The sequence below is a fragment of the Micropterus dolomieu genome, linkage group LG09 (genome assembly GCF_021292245.1).
Source record: "Micropterus dolomieu isolate WLL.071019.BEF.003 ecotype Adirondacks linkage group LG09, ASM2129224v1, whole genome shotgun sequence".
NCBI lineage: Eukaryota > Metazoa > Chordata > Actinopteri > Centrarchiformes > Centrarchidae > Micropterus > Micropterus dolomieu.
In genome coordinates, this window is record NC_060158.1 from 7504785 (window position 1) to 7523670 (window position 18886).

The following is an 18886-nucleotide window of genomic DNA, read 5'->3' on the forward strand; positions in this document are numbered from 1 at the left end:
GCACTTTTTTTCAAAAATGGAAGAGAACCTGCAGGAATATATTATGGGGACCATCACTAATGCAAAATTAAACTTTGAAGCCAACTGTGAAGCTGTGTGCAAAAAGGGTCAACAGGGATTTTTTTGTTGTTCATTTACATATTGACCGAACCACAATGACCATCTTTTATCGTGCTTTTATTGAATCAGTTCCGTAACTTTCCTTGATGTCTTGGTTTAAGCCACACATCCTTAAAGGAGAGAAATTCTTTATATTAAATAGTTAAATGGTCCAGTCAGCTGATTAGTAAACCACAGTATTGCCCAGCCTCCCTTTACACCAGACAGCTACAGAGATATAGCTACCTCTATGATTTTCAGCTTTTTCCCTGGACAGAGTCTTTAAGTCCCAAGGTGCAGAACGAAGAGGTAAAATAGCTTTTTTGTCCTGCTGCCAAATGAGCTGAATAAGCTGTAGTGATTGAGATTTGCACATACTTGGCATACTTTGGTTAAACCTTTTTTTATTGTATTTTTTTATTTGACAGAACCTTTTAACATAGGCTATTTTTATTTTAACTAACTTGTTATATTGCTCTCTCTCTCTCTCTTTATGTCTTGATGGGTGGATCCTTGAATATGAGTCTCTAGTATGCTTTTTTGTGTCCTTCATTACTTATTATGTTTATAGTATGAATTTCTTAGTTATTTCCATTTTTCTTAGTTATTCCATAATTTGTGTCACAATGGATGTCATATTCCTGCTGCAAAGCTATTCTTTATGGACTCTTGAATTCTGAATATGAAACTATTATTATTTAAGAGTTGTCCAGCTAACAAAATGCCACTGTGAAGCCATGAGCAATAAAACAGTGATTTGTTTTTGATAGTTGCTCTCATAGTTGCTTTAGTTTGACTGCTGATGTCAGTCGACCGATGACGTCGGGAGGCGTCATCAACACTCGCCGTTTCGCCTTTGGCTTTTCTCCGAACCAGAAGCGGAAGAAAACAAACTAAAGCGTGAGCTGGAAGTAACATTACTTTATGTTTGGGGAAACTGGTTTTTAAAGTTATATAGTGACACTCTGCGGCACAGTATTTTTTTAGCTGAAGGTTGGCGGAGCTGCACACTTAACAGCAAGTGACGTCCAATAACCAGCTAAACACTAACTGCGAGTTTAGCTAACATTAACTCAAAAAACAGAAGAAGCTAACATCATTAGACCAACTTGGCACGTTTTGGATGAAGAGCATAATTAGCTAATATACTGAGCAACAAAATGGACTGCAGCACAACTGACGTGCCCACTAATGTACACGACTCTCCAGGTAGTTAGGTTAATATTGTTATTTTTAATATTAGCTGACATGTTACCGGAGTGCGTTGTAGCTAGTTAAAGGCTAAGTTAGCTTACAACTTCAAAATAATGTACTCTTTTTGAAGTATTTTACTTACTTATTTTCGTTTTAAGCTACTTGATATTTAACTATATTCCTGAAGGAAAACATGTACTTCATTCCACTAACGTTACATTCATCTGACATCTATTGTAACTTGTGCCTTTGCAGATTATCATTTTACATACAACACACATGAACAGCTTCTAAAATATTGATATGGATTAATGAACTAGCCACAGTATGTTAAAGTAATCCAAGTTAGCTCTACCTCAACCGGCTTGTCTACCGAATTTCTCTTTAGCCCTATTTTCCCTATCAATCTATCAAATATACTGTCAAATAAAGACAAACACCATAAAAACATAACATTATAAACACTAATCTTTCACAATTCACACATTCACCAATATGCTTTGGCCTTTAAAAAGATCTCGTTGTTAAGCAAACCCTGGCAATGACTGCATTCATCTGTGGAGGGACAGTGGGTAAACAGTTTTACTTATTGTAAATTTAACTTAACCAAACTGTAGTTAACTATAAATTATTATAACAAGTACTGTAAAAAAAATACTTAAGTAAAATCAGGCTATGCAGACTAGAAAAAAGGTAGTTTATTGGGTCAAAATTTATGGTCAAACCTTTATTACAATTTTTCTAGACAGATGGCTCAGATATATTTACTGGTATTTATCCCGTTGTGTCTCTGATTGGCCAGGGAAGGACAGCTCCAGCTCTGATGATGACGTACCTCTCTCAAAGCTCCTGAAGAGGACACCCAGTGACGAGAAGCAGTTGAGTGGAAATACACGCAGGTTAACCTACAGCTCCAACGCTAATTCCAAAAAGGACAAAAGTGGTGAGGACAGCAAATTAAAAACGCTGTCAACAATTCTGCCAGCTGAAGTAAAATATGTTCAGCTTGACATATTGCTGCCTTTGAAAGCAAACGGTACTAAATTTTGTTTTTGTACATATTCTCCTGTTGTAGCTTCAGATGACTCGGATGACGAGCCTTTAATAAAGATGAAAACTATTTCTGCACCAGCTAAGAAACCAGTGAGAAAAGGCAACACGTCACCCAGATCTAAAGACACAAATAACAAGAAAGCAGGTGGTTACTATTACATGGACAACAACTATTTTAATAATCGATTGATTGTTCTGAGTCATTTTTCTAAGAAGAAAATTCAAATTTTCCTGATTTCAGCTTCTCAAATGTGGATATTTTCTGTATTTTCTGATTTTTGTCTGGAATGCATGACTTTAACATTTTGTTGTAACTGTTTCACATTTGAATACAGATGATAGCTCTGACAATGAACCTCTCATAAACATTGCCAAAGTGTCCTCCAAAGCTGCAAAGAAGCATTTCTCAGTGCCTCTGAAAAAATCAGTTGATACAAAGAAAAAAGGTAAGATTTTTTTCTCTCCATGCACCTACAGTACCAACGGGAAATTTTGCAGATGCGTATTGTTGACTTTCTTTTTTTTTTTTTTTTTTTTTTACACAGAATCACTGGATGACAATGACAGCTCGGATCATAGCTCGGATGATGAGCTGTTGAGTGAACTTGCCAAGAAACTCCCATCCCAACATCAGAGAAAGGCATCTAGAAAAGCAAACCCTGTTATGAAATCCAAAAGGAACGCAGCAAGGAAAACTGGTAGGTGTTCAAATGTGGAACTCATTTACATGCTGTTCTCAAAGCACTTGTACAAAAAATGAAAATGTTTTATTTGCTCTAGTGAAATATGCAGAGTCTTCCAGTGGTGGCTCTGATTATGAACCCCACGCAACAATAAAGAGGAAGTGGACAAAAGCTCCTAAAGAGCTAAAGACTTCGTCAAACAGCAAGAAAACAAGACAAAAAATTAAAAACAAATCACTGAAAGGTAGGCAGCACTTTCATTAGACTGTCCAGAAGGAATGAATTAAATTCCGTTTTATTCCAAGTACTAACCTCTTGGGTTTTAAAAGACCCTTCATCTTCAGACAACAGCTCGGATGATGATGATGTGCCCTTGGTGAACCTCATCACGGAGAAGAAGAAGCCAGTGAAGAAAAACACAAAGAAGACAACTTTATCGCAAGGGAGAAAGAGACGAGGTACTGTAGCGTTAATCATGACATGAACAAAACATGTGATTTTTGCCAAAAGATTTTAAAAGAAAACAAACTATCATTTGGCAGGACTCTCTGATGAAAGCTCAGATGATGAACCCTTAATTAATCTTGTGAAAAAGAGCCGCACAGACAAACGAACAAAAAACAAAACAAAAGCTTCAGCTCTGAAGAAGAGGGGCACAGCTCTGAAAAGGCCAAGAAAGATGCCTGTTTCAGGTAAAGACTATGGCCACGCTGGGCTTAGATAGAAGAAATGAAAATGCAGTTCATAACACTCAACAGTGAGACTGGAGGTTCTAGAGGCCACATAATATGGTTAAATAAATGAGTATACAAGAAAATGTATTCTGAATGAATTCTCAATCAATCTGAGATGCCCTTTGTCCATATTAGTCATGCATTAATTTAAATTAATCATTCTTCAGGGTCGTCAAGCAACTGTTCAGATGATGAACCCTTAACCAAGGCAGCTAAACACCCACAAGTGACCAAAATCCTGAGAATAATACTGGAGAGGTGTGATGGTGAAGAAGCTGGGACAACAGGAAGCCTGAACAAAACCAATACAGGTACTGATTACATAACCAAGTCATTATCAATGCTTATGTAATAGAACCTCAAAATAAAGAGTTTAAACATTATTCTCACTGTCCAAAACAGACACACCGATTGAAGAAAAGAGCTCGAGCGAGGAGGAGGGCTCAGAGGAATCACCAGAAGAAGAATAAACGGATAAGACAAAGCTGTAACAGGTTGAAGAAACACCTTTATATTGCTACCTTTCACCTTCCAGACTGGGAAGTTCAGACCACCTAGTGGCTCCAAGTTTGATAGACTTCCTGTTCCTAAAGTGTTATAAATCCCTCGGAGAGACACTCCCTAACAATCTTAGCGTTCATGTTAAAACAGTGTGTTTTATATACATTAGATATATGTTAATTTATGGTGTTAATATTTTTACCCCTATTTTTAAGTTTGGGACCAAAATTTGTAGGTTCCTGATTTGAAAGATTTTATCACAGTCTTGGATTTTATTATTTGTGCCTATTTTTTGCATTGGCTGTCTCCTCTGATTTTATTTTTTTTTTTTTTTAAGAGAGAAATTTAACACCCATTGATGTAAGTTACACTCCTGCTTACATAGTAACTGTACACTCAGCATGCAGCAGTGAAAATCTGTTGTGTTGGATTAAACTGCTTTCACTATGAAATTCACATCACATGAGTCTTTTTCAGCTGGCTTGCCACACACCCACAACTATTCCTCTTTATCTGTGTCTGTCAATTTCATTCCAGTTTGACTTTATGCCACCCAAAATTACAACATTTTCTCAATCAGTGCAGCAACTGGTCACTTCAACAATGAAGCTGTATTTTATAAAAATACAGCAGGGCTCTTTGCTTGCCCCTATCCAGGTTTTACAACCTGGCATCAGATGTACACTTTCTCCAATTAGGATTAAATTAAACAGTGCTAACCACTAAAGCACCGTGCCACCCTGAAATGCATTCTTATTACTATCTTTCTTTTGAATTAATCAACAAATAGTTTAGTCAAAACATCCATAAAAAATGGCCCTCAACATTTACCCCTAGCCCAAATATGTTAAATATACAATTATTCTAGGAATGAAACGCTTGAAATTTTTTTATTTTTATAGATTAATATAAATTGTCAAAGTTCTCAGTTATCCAGATCATAGTTATCCAAGGAAAGTTAAAATCAAGGGCAACTGGACTTGGTTGAATATACTAGAATCTATGGATCTATCTACTAGTATCTTCAACTAAGTCCAGTTGCCCTTGAGTTTAACCTTCCTTGGTTTTAAGTTTTCTTAAATAACATGAAAATGCAGTGAAGTTTGGTCCTCGCTCTTCTTCGCTGCTTTCTGTAGTCATCAGCATCTTCCGCCGTGATGACGTCGTGGCCCGCCCTCCTCTGCCTCTGATTGGCTAGTATTCGTTTCCTTCGTTGGTTCGGTTCAGGCAGGAGGAGCGAGATTGGTAAGGGTTCGGCAGCTAACTTGAGTCCTCCACACAGACAACATCATTAAATCTACAGCTGCTTCTTTGCAACTCCGTGCAGGAAAAGTCGATCTAGAAAAGGGAAGCTTGTAGCTCCACCTGTCACCCGCCCTGTTTCCCGCAAAGGGAAGTATTGATCTACAGTCTATGGTATTGATTGAAAGGCTCTTGGATTAGCTAACTGCTTGTTAGCTAGCATGCTGCTGTGTCAACACACCAGACAACTCCTCTCGGATTAATTAGTTGTAGTCATGACCGAGTTAAGGTGTCGTACAGCAAAGACTCCGGAGGGAGATGAAGAAGAGGATGAGCGCCAACATGAACCTGATGTGCAGACAACACGTGAGTTTATCCAACTTAGCAGTTTACTAACTGAACACAAGTTAGCATCCCGGTAACTTTGTTAACTTTTCCAGAGAAACACTACCTCTGACCTGGATGCTTGTAAAGATTGTCACAAAGCGTGTATTTGTTGAACATCTGTCTGTCTGATGTGACACCTGAACAGATGTTAATGGCCCGGTGAACAGAGAGGATGAGGGGACTGTGTCCACTGGTGAAGCAGATGACAAGCAGAGGAAAGATGAGGAACCTCAACACAAACAGGAAGAATCAAAAAGACCTGAAATATCTATCAAAAGATCCAAGAGCTCTTCTGCATGTAAGTTTATGTCCTGAACATAGGTGTTGTTTACACTGGGGATGCTGGGGGCATGTCCCCACCACTTTTTGAGATGGCTGATTTGTGTCCCCTTCACTTATTTGAAAGCATTTGTTAAAAATGTTCTGAAAAGTAGCTTGCAATGTAAATAAGAGAAGCAGCAAATGTGCTTTGCATTTTTGTAAATAAGCCACTGGATCAATATGACCATGTACTTAAAGTGTAACTGATTGTCTGACTTTATGTCAGGACTCTTGTGTTGAACAAAATGTGTATTTGTCCTTTTAAGAATACATTTCAGTATCCTGAGTTCAGCACAAACATGCAGTTCACTGTGGGGATGCTCTGATAGACAACAGAAAATACAATAATAACAGCAATACAAATGTTTTCACTTTTTCTAACACATGCACACACTAATGGATTGCAATAAAGGAAACAATCACATTTAAAGCACTTTGAATTGAATTCTGTACTTTAAAGCTTTTTGTGTCTGTGCTATTTTTGTTTGATATGTAGATTGTTGCTTTACTCCTGCAGTACCTGGTCAAACCTGGACAATGTAACAGCGTTATAGGACCTTTTCCAGTTCAGGGTTGCGTATATATATATATATATATATATATATATATATATATAATCAGCCACTTCTTCTATTTGTCTGTGGTACATGCCGTGCAGCGGCTTGTCTCTCCATGAAGGTTCTTCGTCTTCCTTGTCCTCACTCTCGTGTTTCTGCTGCCTGAGGTATTCACTAAGCCCTTCATCTTTGGGGGCCATCTTCCTGATGCACTCTTGGATCTTTTTTTATCCGTAGAGTATGTACCTGGATGAGCAGTTTAAACCATTACCGGTCAGCAGTGATACAGAATCAATCTTAAAAAAGAGACTCAATTAACCCTTGATGATGTTGTGGCTGCATAGTCCTAGTATATTTTTCCTTTAAATACACTCAAAAGGTGTTTAACACACTTATAATAACTTGCAAGTATTGTTATGATATGTGATATTTAGTGTTATATTTCTGCTCCTCAGCTGTTTTTTTGCAGCGCCTGGTGAGGGTGTTCTTCGGATGTCTGGCAGCAGTTGCCTGCGGCATGCTTTATGCCGTGTATCTGTCTACATATCATGACAGGAAGTTCTGGTTTTCGACTAGACAGGTGGGTGGCTCTGTTTTTCATGTCTGCTTCCATTACACCTCCACTTTAATGCCATATCACATCAATTCTGAAATTCACTCCAATGTGTCTCAGGAGCTGGAGCGTGAAATCACCTTCCAAGGAGGCAGTGGGCTCTATTACTACTATTACAAGCACATGCTGACAGTACCATCTTTTGAAAGAGGTACATTTATCCTTTCTGCTTCTCATTAAAGAAAGACGATGGAAGTATCTAATAAAATAAAATGCCAGACAAAAGACAAATTCTTTAATTAAAGGGTTACAAATGTCACTCTGTCCTTGTCAATCAACTCATCTTATGTGGTTTGTGTTTTCCAGGGTTATATGAGCTGACGTTAGATAACAGGACTGTTTCAGGTCAGACTGTCAACGTAGTGGAACATTTGTCTCTCTATCCAGAGCTCATCACTAGCTTCATATACAGAGTCACAGGCAGCCAGGTGAGGCTTTTTTATTGTTTTTGGAGCTTCTGAATTAAGTTAAATAAAGTGCAATTAGGACATTGTCAGTTTTCACCATGATACAATACATCCATATTTTTATCTGATGGTAATATGCAATTGAAGCCGTATGTGTATTTTTAAGAAAAAAGGTGCTGAATCAGTAACATGCCCTGTCTTAAAGCAAACATTGGCAAACATATTAGAAATAGTAACATCATTCCTGTCTTACAGCTGGGGGCCTTTCAGCTTTAAGCTCAGTATACTCTATCACAAGATGCATGGAGCTGCTTGGTGCAAGAAATAGCATAATTTTACAAGATAGCAAGTCTCACTGTTAAAACCCTGAATTAACACTTGAAATAAATATAATTCTCCATGTTGTTAAAATAATCTCATCTGCTGCCAGTGCAGAGGGCTTGCCACCAAATAATGCAATAAATCATTCAATGCACTGTGCCAGAAAAAAGTAAGGGGAAGTCCAACCTTTTCATTGCATTGGCAATGGATTATAATAGTATATAATTTTTGAGAAATACAAAATGACGACTTCTTGCTTTTGGGACCAGCAACAAACATGTCCACACCCACACAGACTTGTGCTGCCAGATAGTAGTAGTCTCTAAGTTATGCAGTTAGCACACTGCCTGTTTTTAGCACATTTTTATTTAGATGACTAGCATTGGTGTTGTTAGCATACAGCCATTTAAAGGTTCAGTGTGTAATATTTAGGATGGTCTATTGACAGAAATGCAATAGAATATACATAACTATGTTTTCAGTGATGTATAAAGACCTTACATAATGAACCGTTATGTTTTTCTGACCTTTAAATGAGCCATTTCTATCTACATACGCCGCGGGTCCTCTTACAAGGATGTCGCCGCGTATGTACATGTACATGGGACATAAAGAAGTGTACATAACTTTCATTCATTAAAAATCACGTATTGCATATACATATTCTGCAAACATATAATTTATTATACAGTTGGTTTGTTGTCCATGTAGAGTGAACTAGATGTCTGTGTGTTGTTTATATGCTCTGATAATGATTATCCATCACATCTTTGTAGAAGCGTCCATGTTGATTCCACATTCTGACTTCAGAGCACATGAATACACACTGAAGTTGGAAGAATGATTTCACATCTCGGGACATGGGACCATCCGAGGAGCACGTGAATGCACAGGGCCGCTGATTGAATTTGCAACCCTCGCCACTAGATGCCACTAAAACTTACACACTGAACCTTTAAAGCAACCATATTGCTATAATATTGATATTATATTATTATTATATATATTATTATATAGAGTTTTTGCTCATATAATTTCGCCTCGCCTGTGAGGAAACCCTCATGTTTCCGTCTCTGCCTTCAGGATTTTGTGGAGCCGATCTACTTCTATATTGGAGCGGTATTCGGCCTCCAGGCGATCTATGTCACTGCCCTCTTTGTGTGTAGCTGGGTGATGAGCGGCACCTGGGTGGCTGGCATGTTGGCTGTGGCCTGGTATGTTATTAACAGGTGAGAAGATGTCTTACCAAGTCTTTCCTCATACTTTACTTTCTGTCTATGCCTCTTCATGTTTTTTCCTCCTATCAAAGGTGGTAAACTTATATTCCTCTTGTACACTTCCTCATTCATGCTTTCTTTCTATTTTTCTCCCTGCTGCTCCTACTTCCTTGATAACAAATGCTTTTAAACAGACTTGAAAAATGTCTTTCTATTGTATGGTGACTTTGTAACTCTTCTGTTGGTGATTATCCTCAGACCAGACACGACCAAAGTAGACCATGCCATCCCTCTGCGGGACAACTGGGCTCTTCCTTACTTCTCTTGCCAGGTTGCAGCTTTGACTGGATTCCTGAGTAATAACATAAACTCTGCCACTGAGGTGAGCAGCTAATGAAACCATTTTTTTTTAAACTACTACTATATCCAGCACTGCATTTACACACAAAAATAAACTGTATTTCTCTGTAGATGTTTTGCTATCTTACCATGAGTGCCACCACATTCACCTTCCTCCTGGTTTGGGAACACAGTCACTACGTGCTCTTCATCCAAGGCCTCTGTCTTTTCTTGCTTGACTCTTTCGACCTGGTGCCACCACGTAAGGTAACATAGTCCTGGCATAGTAAAGGAGTACAGTCTGTTGGCACGGTTGAATCACATTTAACCACTACTTGCTTTTTTATAGAGTGCCTTAGTGTTTGTGTAAAAAATAAGGCTCCAGGAAGTCATCCAACCAAGAAATAGTCCTGCACATGAAACCACAAATTGTCACTTTTACACTTAGGTCTTTGCGCAGATAAACAAAAGATATAACATGTTACTTAGTGAGCTTTAGAGATGCTGGTAGGGAGTTCAGACAGAGCCAGGCTAGTTGTTGCTGACTGCTGGCTATAGCTCAGTAGTCAACTGACAGGTATTAGAGTTCTACCAATCTTCTTACCTGACTCTTGGCAAGAAAGCAAATAAGCGTATTTCCCAAAATCATGAACTATTCCTTTAACTGCTGAAGTAATGAATGAGATTAGCTGTTGTAGTTTATGGTTTACTGCACATTCTTTTTGAGTTTTGTACACTGAGGACATTTTCTTGCTTAATGATTTATGACATGTTAGCATGAATTTTAAATTTAAATTTTTGGCCAGTTATTTATAAATGTAAGATGTGTAAAAAGAGGAAAATTACATTATCTTTTACTTATAATGGGTTTAAATATTCTTCAAGAATGAATGTGTGTTCTAATAATTTAACTGGTTATGCCTGTTTGTCTAGTATTTGTGTCGACGATTGTCCTTAAAGACACTGCTTTTATCTTTGTTTCTCTCTTCTCTCGCTGTCTGTCTTTCTCTCTGGGATGTTAAGATGGCTGACATTCACAAGGTGTACCTCAGCTCCTTGTTCCTGGCTTACTTGTTCCAGTTTCAGAACCCGACCTTGCTCAGCTCGCCTCTGCTCAGCCTTCTGATTGGCTCAGTACTCGCGAGGTACTTCCAGGTAGAGTTAGCTGCTCCCTCGCACCAGATCTCTGTGAAATTACATGTTACAGGAATTTTTTTAAAGGTGGGGTATGTGATTCTGGAAGCATCCAATACCATGGGAAATACCATGATATAAAGTGAACGACACAGCAAGTAATGTTAGCCATATTGTGGGTTTGCAAACTGTCGCTACAGTTGCTGCTGTGAAGCTTACATGGCAGAAAAGACGCCATCCTCTCCTGCTATTATAGCTAACATCACAGAAACAACATGTCCTGGTTAACTAGAAAGTAAGCAGAATGTTTGTGGGCAAATCTAACGTTACCTGAAACGCAAATAATGGCTTGAACAGCTGGAATAGTGTTGTGTAGCTCAGTCGGAGCCACTTTATCAAGTACAATCAGTAAACGTTGTTTGGTTGCTCCTTTTCAAATGTGAGGATTTTAATTTTTTTGAAGTTTATTATTAAAAAGGGATTACCTTCAATTTAACAGGGTTTGAATGCAGAGTGATGCCATCTCATTGCTGTTTGTCTGTATTTATATTGCAGCAAAAGATGAAGATGGGGCCTCTTGTGGCCAGAGTAATGAAGCTCTTCCTACATTTCCACCTAGTCTTTACCACAACGATCACCTTTAGTTATTTGGTCAAGGTAAAACCACAAGAACATGGGTTGTCTTGTTCACAAAGTCATGAGCATTCATTTGTAGTTATTAAGTTGTTTGGTTAATCATCACTGTTTTTTATTTACAGAAACTTGTACCTGTAAGTGACAGTGACTACATATTGAAATTCCTTGAATTAAAATTCGGACTCAACACAACAACGTGAGTTACAGTTATTGAATTAAAGGTTTGCTTTTACAGTGCATGCTGGACATTGGTTTAAATGAATGTAGGTAGGTAGGTAGATTTATTTTGTCACAATACAACAGGTTATAGACTAAAATTGAGTTTGTAACCCCATTCTGCTACGTAGCAGACATACAGAAGCAAGATATAATATAGAAGCAATTATAAAAATGGTAAAGAGAAATAAACTAATGGTGGCATTGTGTATTATCCTTTGTGGTTTTGAACAGTATCCATATTAGTCAGTTCTGAGTAATCTAATGCACTCTGCAATGTTTAATTTCCTTCCATGTTAGAGACTTTGTCACCAACTTCCTCCTGTGCCAAGAGAGTTTACAGACACCCAGTCAGGACTTATTTCTACGACTGACACAGGCCTCGGTCCTTCCCTTTTACTTCCTGGTACTGGCTGTCTGCCTGCTGTCCACCCTGCAGACCATTTACAGAAGACTCAGGTTAGAGACTTGTGCCACACACAATGCATGACGTTACTCTTTGGTGTCTTTTAAAATTATATTTGACAGAAATGGTTATAAAAGCTGGACCTCAACCAGCTGTGGTTCCCAGCTACAGTTTATAGTTCTGCTGTGAAGGGCATCTGTTTGATGCTCTACTAAATGTTTATCATGGTGCTGAAAGCAGTATATACTTTCCTACAGTGGTCAGCCAATGAAAACCAACCTCAGACTTGAAGATGGACGAATAGGAGAGCAGCCAGAGGTCATCTATCATGTTTTTCACACATTGCTTTTTGGAGGCTTGGCTCTGCTGTTTGATGGGTACGTTTATCAGCGTAGAAGTGTGTTTAAGAATGAGGATTTCCAACAGGTGTCTGTAGTAAACCAAGTAACGTTAAATTGATCATTTGTCTTTGGTTATGCCACAGCTAGATGTTGACTGTGGGTTTTTTTTCATGCAGGATGAAATATTTGTGGACCCCGTACGTCTGCATGTTTACGGCGTTCGGTGTATGTTCTCCAGAACTCTGGATGACTGTATTTAAGTGGCTGAAACTAAAGTCCATACACCCTGTAGTACTGGTGAGTGGCCTCTGAAGTGTATGACTTTCACATATTGACAGTAACACTTTCTTTCTCCTGTTTCACTCTAAAAAGGGTGTTTTAAATTGGATTAATATCGACTAATGTTGTCACCTACAACGTGTTGCTGTTGTTGTTATTAGTATATACTGTTAGTATACAGTAAAAAATAGAATCTCACTTGTAGATTTATGTTTTTTACTCTCCAGTCTCTGATCCTGAGCACAGCAGTTCCTACCATCATTTGTTTCAGCTTGTGGAGAGAGGTGAGATTTTCAGCTCTTTATCTTTTAAAGCTCTTTCTTTCAGACATTTAAAGGCACATAATATCTTCCTGCACTCCTCTTGCAGTACTGCCCTCGTGTCATAGCAGAGTTGTCAGATCTACAGGAGTTCTACGACCCAGACACAGTAGAGCTGATCAGCTGGATCAGGTGGGTCATGAGATCTTTCTGTATCTTCGAAGATATCTATAAAGTCTTTATTGCGGCATATAACATCTTGTTCTTCTTGTCTTCCAGGTCACAAGCTCCAGTGGCGGCTGTCTTTGCAGGCAGCCCTCAGCTGTTAGGAACAGTGAAGCTGTGTTCAGGTTCAGCTGTGACCAGCTTACCGCTTTACTCAGACATCAACCTGCTGAGGAGGACTGAAGATGTGAGTGAGATGAAAGATTCATTTTGAAAGGAAAGAAATTGGACACAAAAACAAATGAGTTAAGCTGATGATACATGGAGCAATGTTTAGAGCAATGTTTAGAGCAATGTTGCTGTCAATGGTAATGAGTAAAGATTACTGCCGTAATCCCCTTCCCCCACCACTCCGCCACCTGCCCTGCCCCTCCCCTATTCGTTTAAAACATCGTCAGAATTGCAACCAGCAACATTGCCCAGCAACATTGCTCAAAAAGTTGCCTCGTGTATCATCAGCTTTAGAGCTGTACAGTCAGTTTTAAACACAGCTAGGCAGCTTAAATCTTTTGGTGGTCCAAGATTTTAGATTTCTCTCATCAGATGTGTTAACTAACAACCTTTTCATTCCTCTCCTTGTAGACTTACCAAGTGTATGCAATGAGATCTGCAGAGGACATCTATAAGATTCTGACCTCTCACAAGACAAACTATGTGATCATCGAGGAGTCAATTTGCAACGAGCTTAGTCTTAATAAAGGCTGCAGGATCAAAGACCTGCTCGACATCGCCAATGGACATGTGAGTTTAGACACTTATTCTTTTACTGCAAGCTGCCAAACTGCCGATTTCCATCAGTATGTCTTCTATTGTGCGTCTTAAAAGGTTCATGTTGTTGCCACGAGTCAAGGTAGGTTTCGAATGTATTTCGGGGTTCCTGTGCATCAAAATAAAATGGAACAAACGCCAAACAAAATCTGAGTTGTGGTGTTTTCATGCACACATTTGTGGTAGAGACATGAGAGTCATATTGATCTTCTCATCTAACTGTAGCCAAGAAAGTGAATAATGTTTCCCCAACATGTGGAACTCTTGGAAATGCATTTGCCATATCGTCACATATATGTAATTACAATGAGAGATTGATTTTTAGCGTTTGCTAAGTGTTCTCAGAATACACAGACTTTATTTACAAAGTGGCATCACTCTTGGAAAGTAATGCTTATGACATTAGCTTTTAAGAAAGTGTTATACAATTGTAATTCTCATTAATGTTCCACATCCTCTTGTCCCATTCAGGTTGTTTATGACAAAGGGGAGATTTACTCTTTCTCCAAGCACGGAAGGTTCTGCCAAGAGATAAAGATGAACTACTCGCCGTATACAAACTACTTCACTCGAGTTTTCTGGAACCGCTCGTACCACGTCTACAAAGTGAACTCTGTCATTTCCTTCCAGTACTGACAGCGGCCTCTGCCTCCCTGCTGAGACTTTACTGAACCTGGCTCTGCCCTTCATCAGTATTTCACATCATGTCCACAGTGTGACACAGAGGACTGCAACATGTTTTTGCAGTGTGTGTGCTCAGAGAAATGTCGAATCACTGTTACCGGTGCAGCTGCAAATTCAAACCAACTTGGATCAACAGAACGCACTGTAGTGGAGTTTGCCTACACATTGTGTGATGAAAATCAACACGAGAGAACCCTGTTGAAGTTGAAATATGCCATAATAATCACTGTACTGTAGTTTTATAAGCCATGCGTTACTGTTATTGTGATGCTTTTAATGAAGCGAGAGGTTAATATGTGAGATCTGTGTGTTCAGAAGCCAAGAGCAGCTGAGATTTTTTTTTAATGCTCATTATTTTGAGTTAACGGACAGTCCGTGCTAGCATCATGGCTCTGGGGATGGCAGTGTCTGTTGTTAGTCGGTCTGTTGGTCCACCACTTTCGTTTCGACCAGAAATATCTGAACAACTGTTGGAAGAATTACCATTACATTTAGTACATATATGCCTAATGGTGCTCAGAGGTTTAATCTTGAAGATTTTGGTGATCCACTGATTTTCCTTGTAGCTTCACCAGCAGGTCAAAGTTTTGACTCTTAATCTGTGAAATATCTTAAAGCTGGGGTAAGCAATTTATTTCAGAAGTATTTGTTAAAATTCTCTTTACATCCAGACACCAATCAGAAAATCAAATGCTCTGGTCTTGCAGGACTGTGATAAGCACGGCCTACCTGCCTGTCTACCTGTGCGCGCTCTGCCCGTGCACTTCCTGAGGTTTGAAGGGAAGAGCTGGCTTATGATTGTTTGTCCAACGTTACCCTAGCTTTAACATCTATCAGACAGATAGGCAAACCATTTTATACGAACATTCATGATTTCCAAAGATTAAGCTCAATGCCTTTGGTGATCCCCTGACTTTTCCTCTAGCACCCCCGTTGACATTTTTGGCTCAAGAGTGAAATGTCTTGACAAATATTAGCTGGATTGCCATGAAATTTGTCCACTTGAGGATGAATTGTAATCAAATATTTTCAATTGGTCATCCCTTAAAGGTGGGGTATGTGATTCTGGAAAAATCCAATACCATTACAAATTCCATGATATAAAACGAGCAACAACACAACAGGTGTTGGAACTAACATTGATATATTGTGAGTTAGCAAACTGTTGCTGCTGCAAAGCTAACATGCAGAGACAAAACTGTCCCAGAGCCAGCACATCAGCTCCAGACAGCGATACTCACAACTTTCCTGCGACAATGGCTAACATCACAACAACAGCATGTCTCAGCCACCTAGAAATTAAGCAGAATGTCTGTGGGCAAGTAATGTAACTTTACCTGACACACAAATCATGGCAGGAATAGCGTTCTGTGGGGTTCAGTCCGGGCCACTTTCTTTGTTTCCCATTTACAGATCCAGGACTCTGTTAAAAACACCAAATTTATTTTCAGTGCGCACACACAACTGACTGCAAGACTAGATTAGAATTTCATACCCGACCTTTAACGTTCTCATTTACTTCATCGCTTTGGTTTATGAACAAAAACCTGCATGACTAATGCCATTCCCATCAGCCTTAGCTGTACTTGTTATTTTGAACTAATTAGCAAATCTTAGCATGCTATAACATGCTAAACTAAGATGGTAAACATCTTATAACTAAACATTTGAAAGTTAACATTTGCTTTGTGAGCATGAAAGCATGCTGATGTTCACAGAGCTGCTAGCAGGGCTGTAGATTCTTGGTCTTGTTATTTTTATTCCCACTAATCTGTGAATAATAATTATGCAGTTATCTAAACATAACAAACATTGTTTTCTCTTGATTTATATGGCTCACTATCTTGGGATAATCATGGTCTATCCAACTTTTCTAATCATGGAGTCGGTCATGTCTGCCTAAAAAGAAAAAGGTATCTAGTAATGCACCTATGACTAACATTAATTATCCTGAGATAATTGGATAATTATGTCTTAATAGTGAGAAGAACAAATTATATTTGGAATAATGATCTAAATAATGATCATTGACCAACCACAACACCATAATTTATGTCAAGACATTTTTTCTATGATCTGTTCACAAGATAACATTTTATCTGAAGAAAATGTGATAAGAGTAATTGAGACCTAAAACAAATATACTAGCAAACACAGCTGTTCTTGCTTTCTGCCACTTTCAGCTCTTGTTTCCTCACAAAAGTGCTTATGCAGTTAATGTATATGCGTTATGTACTTGTAAAAGGTTGCTGCTTCTCATATGCTCAGCTTTAATAGGGAAGATGTGTCTTTGTAAGCTGCCTATAGTGTGATGTGTTCTGCAAAAGGGAAGCGAGGGTGAGCCGATGTCTGCTGTTACAGAGGACACCCGCCTCAGTTAGGAGTTCATTAAACGTAACTCCTGGCGACAGACGGTGAATTTATTTAAATCTTAGCAGCGACACTGGAGGACAAGGAACTTGTGAAATCAGATATGGCGTGTAGCGTTGCTTCAAACACCATGAATGAAGTATCAGTATTTATGGACTGATTGATTGGTTTTATTGTTCTCTATTTTCCCATTTTCACTATGGTTTTGTTGTGGAGCAATTCTGTATATTACACATAATAACACAGTGGTGCCTGTAATGATTAGAGGGGTTTTATATCTCAATATAGATTGAACAACTCTTGACAACAGAAACAGTATATGTGAACATTGAAGCTGACTTGTGAAGTTGCTCATTTCTTGCTTTGTCTTCATCCTCTTCATCTGGATGCCTTATTTTGAGATGTGGGGACTGGCTGACTTGTTAGCTCTTTGGCTACGTCTGAGACTGGCCATTTCCCATCCCCTGGGTGTTGAAGTTTTTGGTGGTAAATTCCTTTTGGTGCTATCATGCAAGTCCTTCCAATAAGTTTCCCTCCGCAAAAGGCCATGTAGTGAATCTTAGGTTTTATTGAATTACTTAGGGAGATTAAAAAGTGTATGAGTTGGTGAATAAAAAGCTAACCTTCACAGTATTGTGTGACAAGTATTGGTGACATGCTTATTATGAGCTGCATTAAATGTCTTTTTAATGTTGTCAGATATTTCCTTTCACCTCTGCTCCTTTCAGGCAATCGCGCCACGCCCTTTAGAGCAGAATGGAAAAGGATGCAAATGAGGGAAACAAAAAGACAACTTTATATATTAGTAATTAACAAATCAGAATCAGAAATGGATTTATTGCCAAGTTGTTTTTACACAGACATGGAATTTGTTTTGGCAACTATAGGTGCGCAACAACAGTAAACAAACATAAACCTATAAATATAAAGATATCTTAAATATTAGTTTGACATAACATATACAGATACATGTGCAATAGAAAAATCAGAATCAGATCTGATATGTTGTGTAAACATTAACGGGGGAGGGGGTCAATTAACTCTCAGGCACACAAACACCAAAAATCAACACAAATGTATCCTGTATTCTAAGATAAAATATTCAGTGATATCTTAAAACAAGGATTTTTTGTTTGTTTTTAGTTTAAATCAGCTTGTTTAGAAAGTATAAGGCATTTGGCTATACTACAATTATAAATATTACATTTTACTAGATTTTGTCAAAAGAAAATAAGAGATGTTAAGGTCTGAAATTGCTCACTAAGCAGATTTTTTGCACTGAAAAATGCACTATATTTTACAAACTGTTCATATGTTTTGACAGTAAAATATGCAAAATAGGTGTCAAAAATTGCACGGAAGTATAAAGTACCAGAAAAGAGTACCTAAATATTGCACTTCAATACAGTGCTGGAGTAAATGTAAAAGTTATTTTCTACTACTGTATACTAAAGTATTTTTTATTTTTTTAAATAACCTTTAATGCTTTAAAACAATGTACAAACAAACCATATGAGTACAAAATGGAGAACTTGCCAGGGGAATATAAACATAGTACAAAGAATACACAAAAAGAAAAAAAGGAAAATCAAATAAAAATAAGCTGGGGTTATAAATCTACAAATAAATTGTGTAAAGTGCATAGTTTCATCGTTTTGATAGCTTTCTTGTTCTGGGATGAGTTTATCACTCCAATATGTAATTTAATTTCTTTCTTAAGTACAGTCAATATTAGTTTGCCATTAGTGAATTTACATTTGTGGATGTAATACTTTGCGAAAAATTAATCAAAAAGTATTTGTCTTTAAGAATACATTCAACATTCGTAAAACCAAAAATGACATTTTTATACAGTACTCCAGAATCATAGTAAACAACAGTGACAGTATTTAACGCAGG

General features: G+C 38.1%; 2 protein-coding genes across 5 annotated transcripts; both read left to right on the forward strand.

Moving 5' to 3' along the window:
• Positions 1 to 861: 861 nt before the first annotated feature.
• Positions 862 to 4720, forward strand: LOC123977181 (nucleolar protein dao-5-like). Of its 4 annotated transcripts, none has more exons than XM_046059731.1 (10): positions 862 to 999; positions 2096 to 2236; positions 2369 to 2491; positions 2682 to 2792; positions 2892 to 3044; positions 3127 to 3273; positions 3359 to 3487; positions 3572 to 3721; positions 3931 to 4074; positions 4166 to 4720. In XM_046059731.1, exons 3-10 carry the CDS (start codon positions 2404 to 2406, stop codon positions 4231 to 4233), a joined length of 990 nt encoding a protein of 329 aa, XP_045915687.1. In that variant the 5' UTR covers positions 862 to 999; positions 2096 to 2236; positions 2369 to 2403; the 3' UTR covers positions 4234 to 4720. The 4 variants fall into 4 exon arrangements, with proteins under 4 accessions (XP_045915687.1, XP_045915684.1, XP_045915686.1 ...); XM_046059728.1 differs by lacking the exon at positions 862 to 999 and adding an exon at positions 1006 to 1308; XM_046059729.1 differs by lacking the exon at positions 862 to 999 and adding an exon at positions 1820 to 1865.
• A 769-nt stretch (positions 4721 to 5489) lies between these two features.
• Positions 5490 to 17682, forward strand: LOC123976506 (probable C-mannosyltransferase DPY19L4). The gene is made up of 19 exons (XM_046058739.1): positions 5490 to 5872; positions 6039 to 6191; positions 7227 to 7351; positions 7445 to 7535; positions 7691 to 7812; positions 9196 to 9341; positions 9588 to 9711; positions 9801 to 9935; positions 10692 to 10823; positions 11358 to 11459; positions 11561 to 11634; positions 11955 to 12113; positions 12318 to 12437; positions 12578 to 12698; positions 12908 to 12964; positions 13050 to 13132; positions 13220 to 13352; positions 13748 to 13906; positions 14405 to 17682. The coding sequence occupies exons 1-19, from the start codon at positions 5782 to 5784 to the stop codon at positions 14567 to 14569; spliced, it is 2292 nt and encodes a 763-aa protein (XP_045914695.1). The 5' UTR covers positions 5490 to 5781; the 3' UTR covers positions 14570 to 17682.
• Positions 17683 to 18886: the final 1204 nt, after the last annotated feature.

Excerpts from the sequence above, each read along its gene's own strand:
- LOC123977181 (XM_046059728.1), top strand. The coding sequence starts at position 1,260 with ATGGACTGCAGCACAACTGACGTGCCCACTAATGTACACGACTCTCCA. Across the intron at positions 2,237-2,368 it reads TTCCAAAAAGGACAAAAGTG|CTTCAGATGACTCGGATGAC; the intron begins GTGAGGACAGCA and ends CTCCTGTTGTAG. Across the intron at positions 3,488-3,571 it reads GCAAGGGAGAAAGAGACGAG|GACTCTCTGATGAAAGCTCA; the intron begins GTACTGTAGCGT and ends ATCATTTGGCAG.
- LOC123976506 (XM_046058739.1), top strand. The coding sequence starts at position 5,782 with ATGACCGAGTTAAGGTGTCGTACAGCAAAGACTCCGGAGGGAGATGAA. Across the intron at positions 5,873-6,038 it reads ACCTGATGTGCAGACAACAC|ATGTTAATGGCCCGGTGAAC; the intron begins GTGAGTTTATCC and ends ACACCTGAACAG. Across the intron at positions 13,133-13,219 it reads GAGCTGATCAGCTGGATCAG|GTCACAAGCTCCAGTGGCGG; the intron begins GTGGGTCATGAG and ends CTTGTCTTCCAG.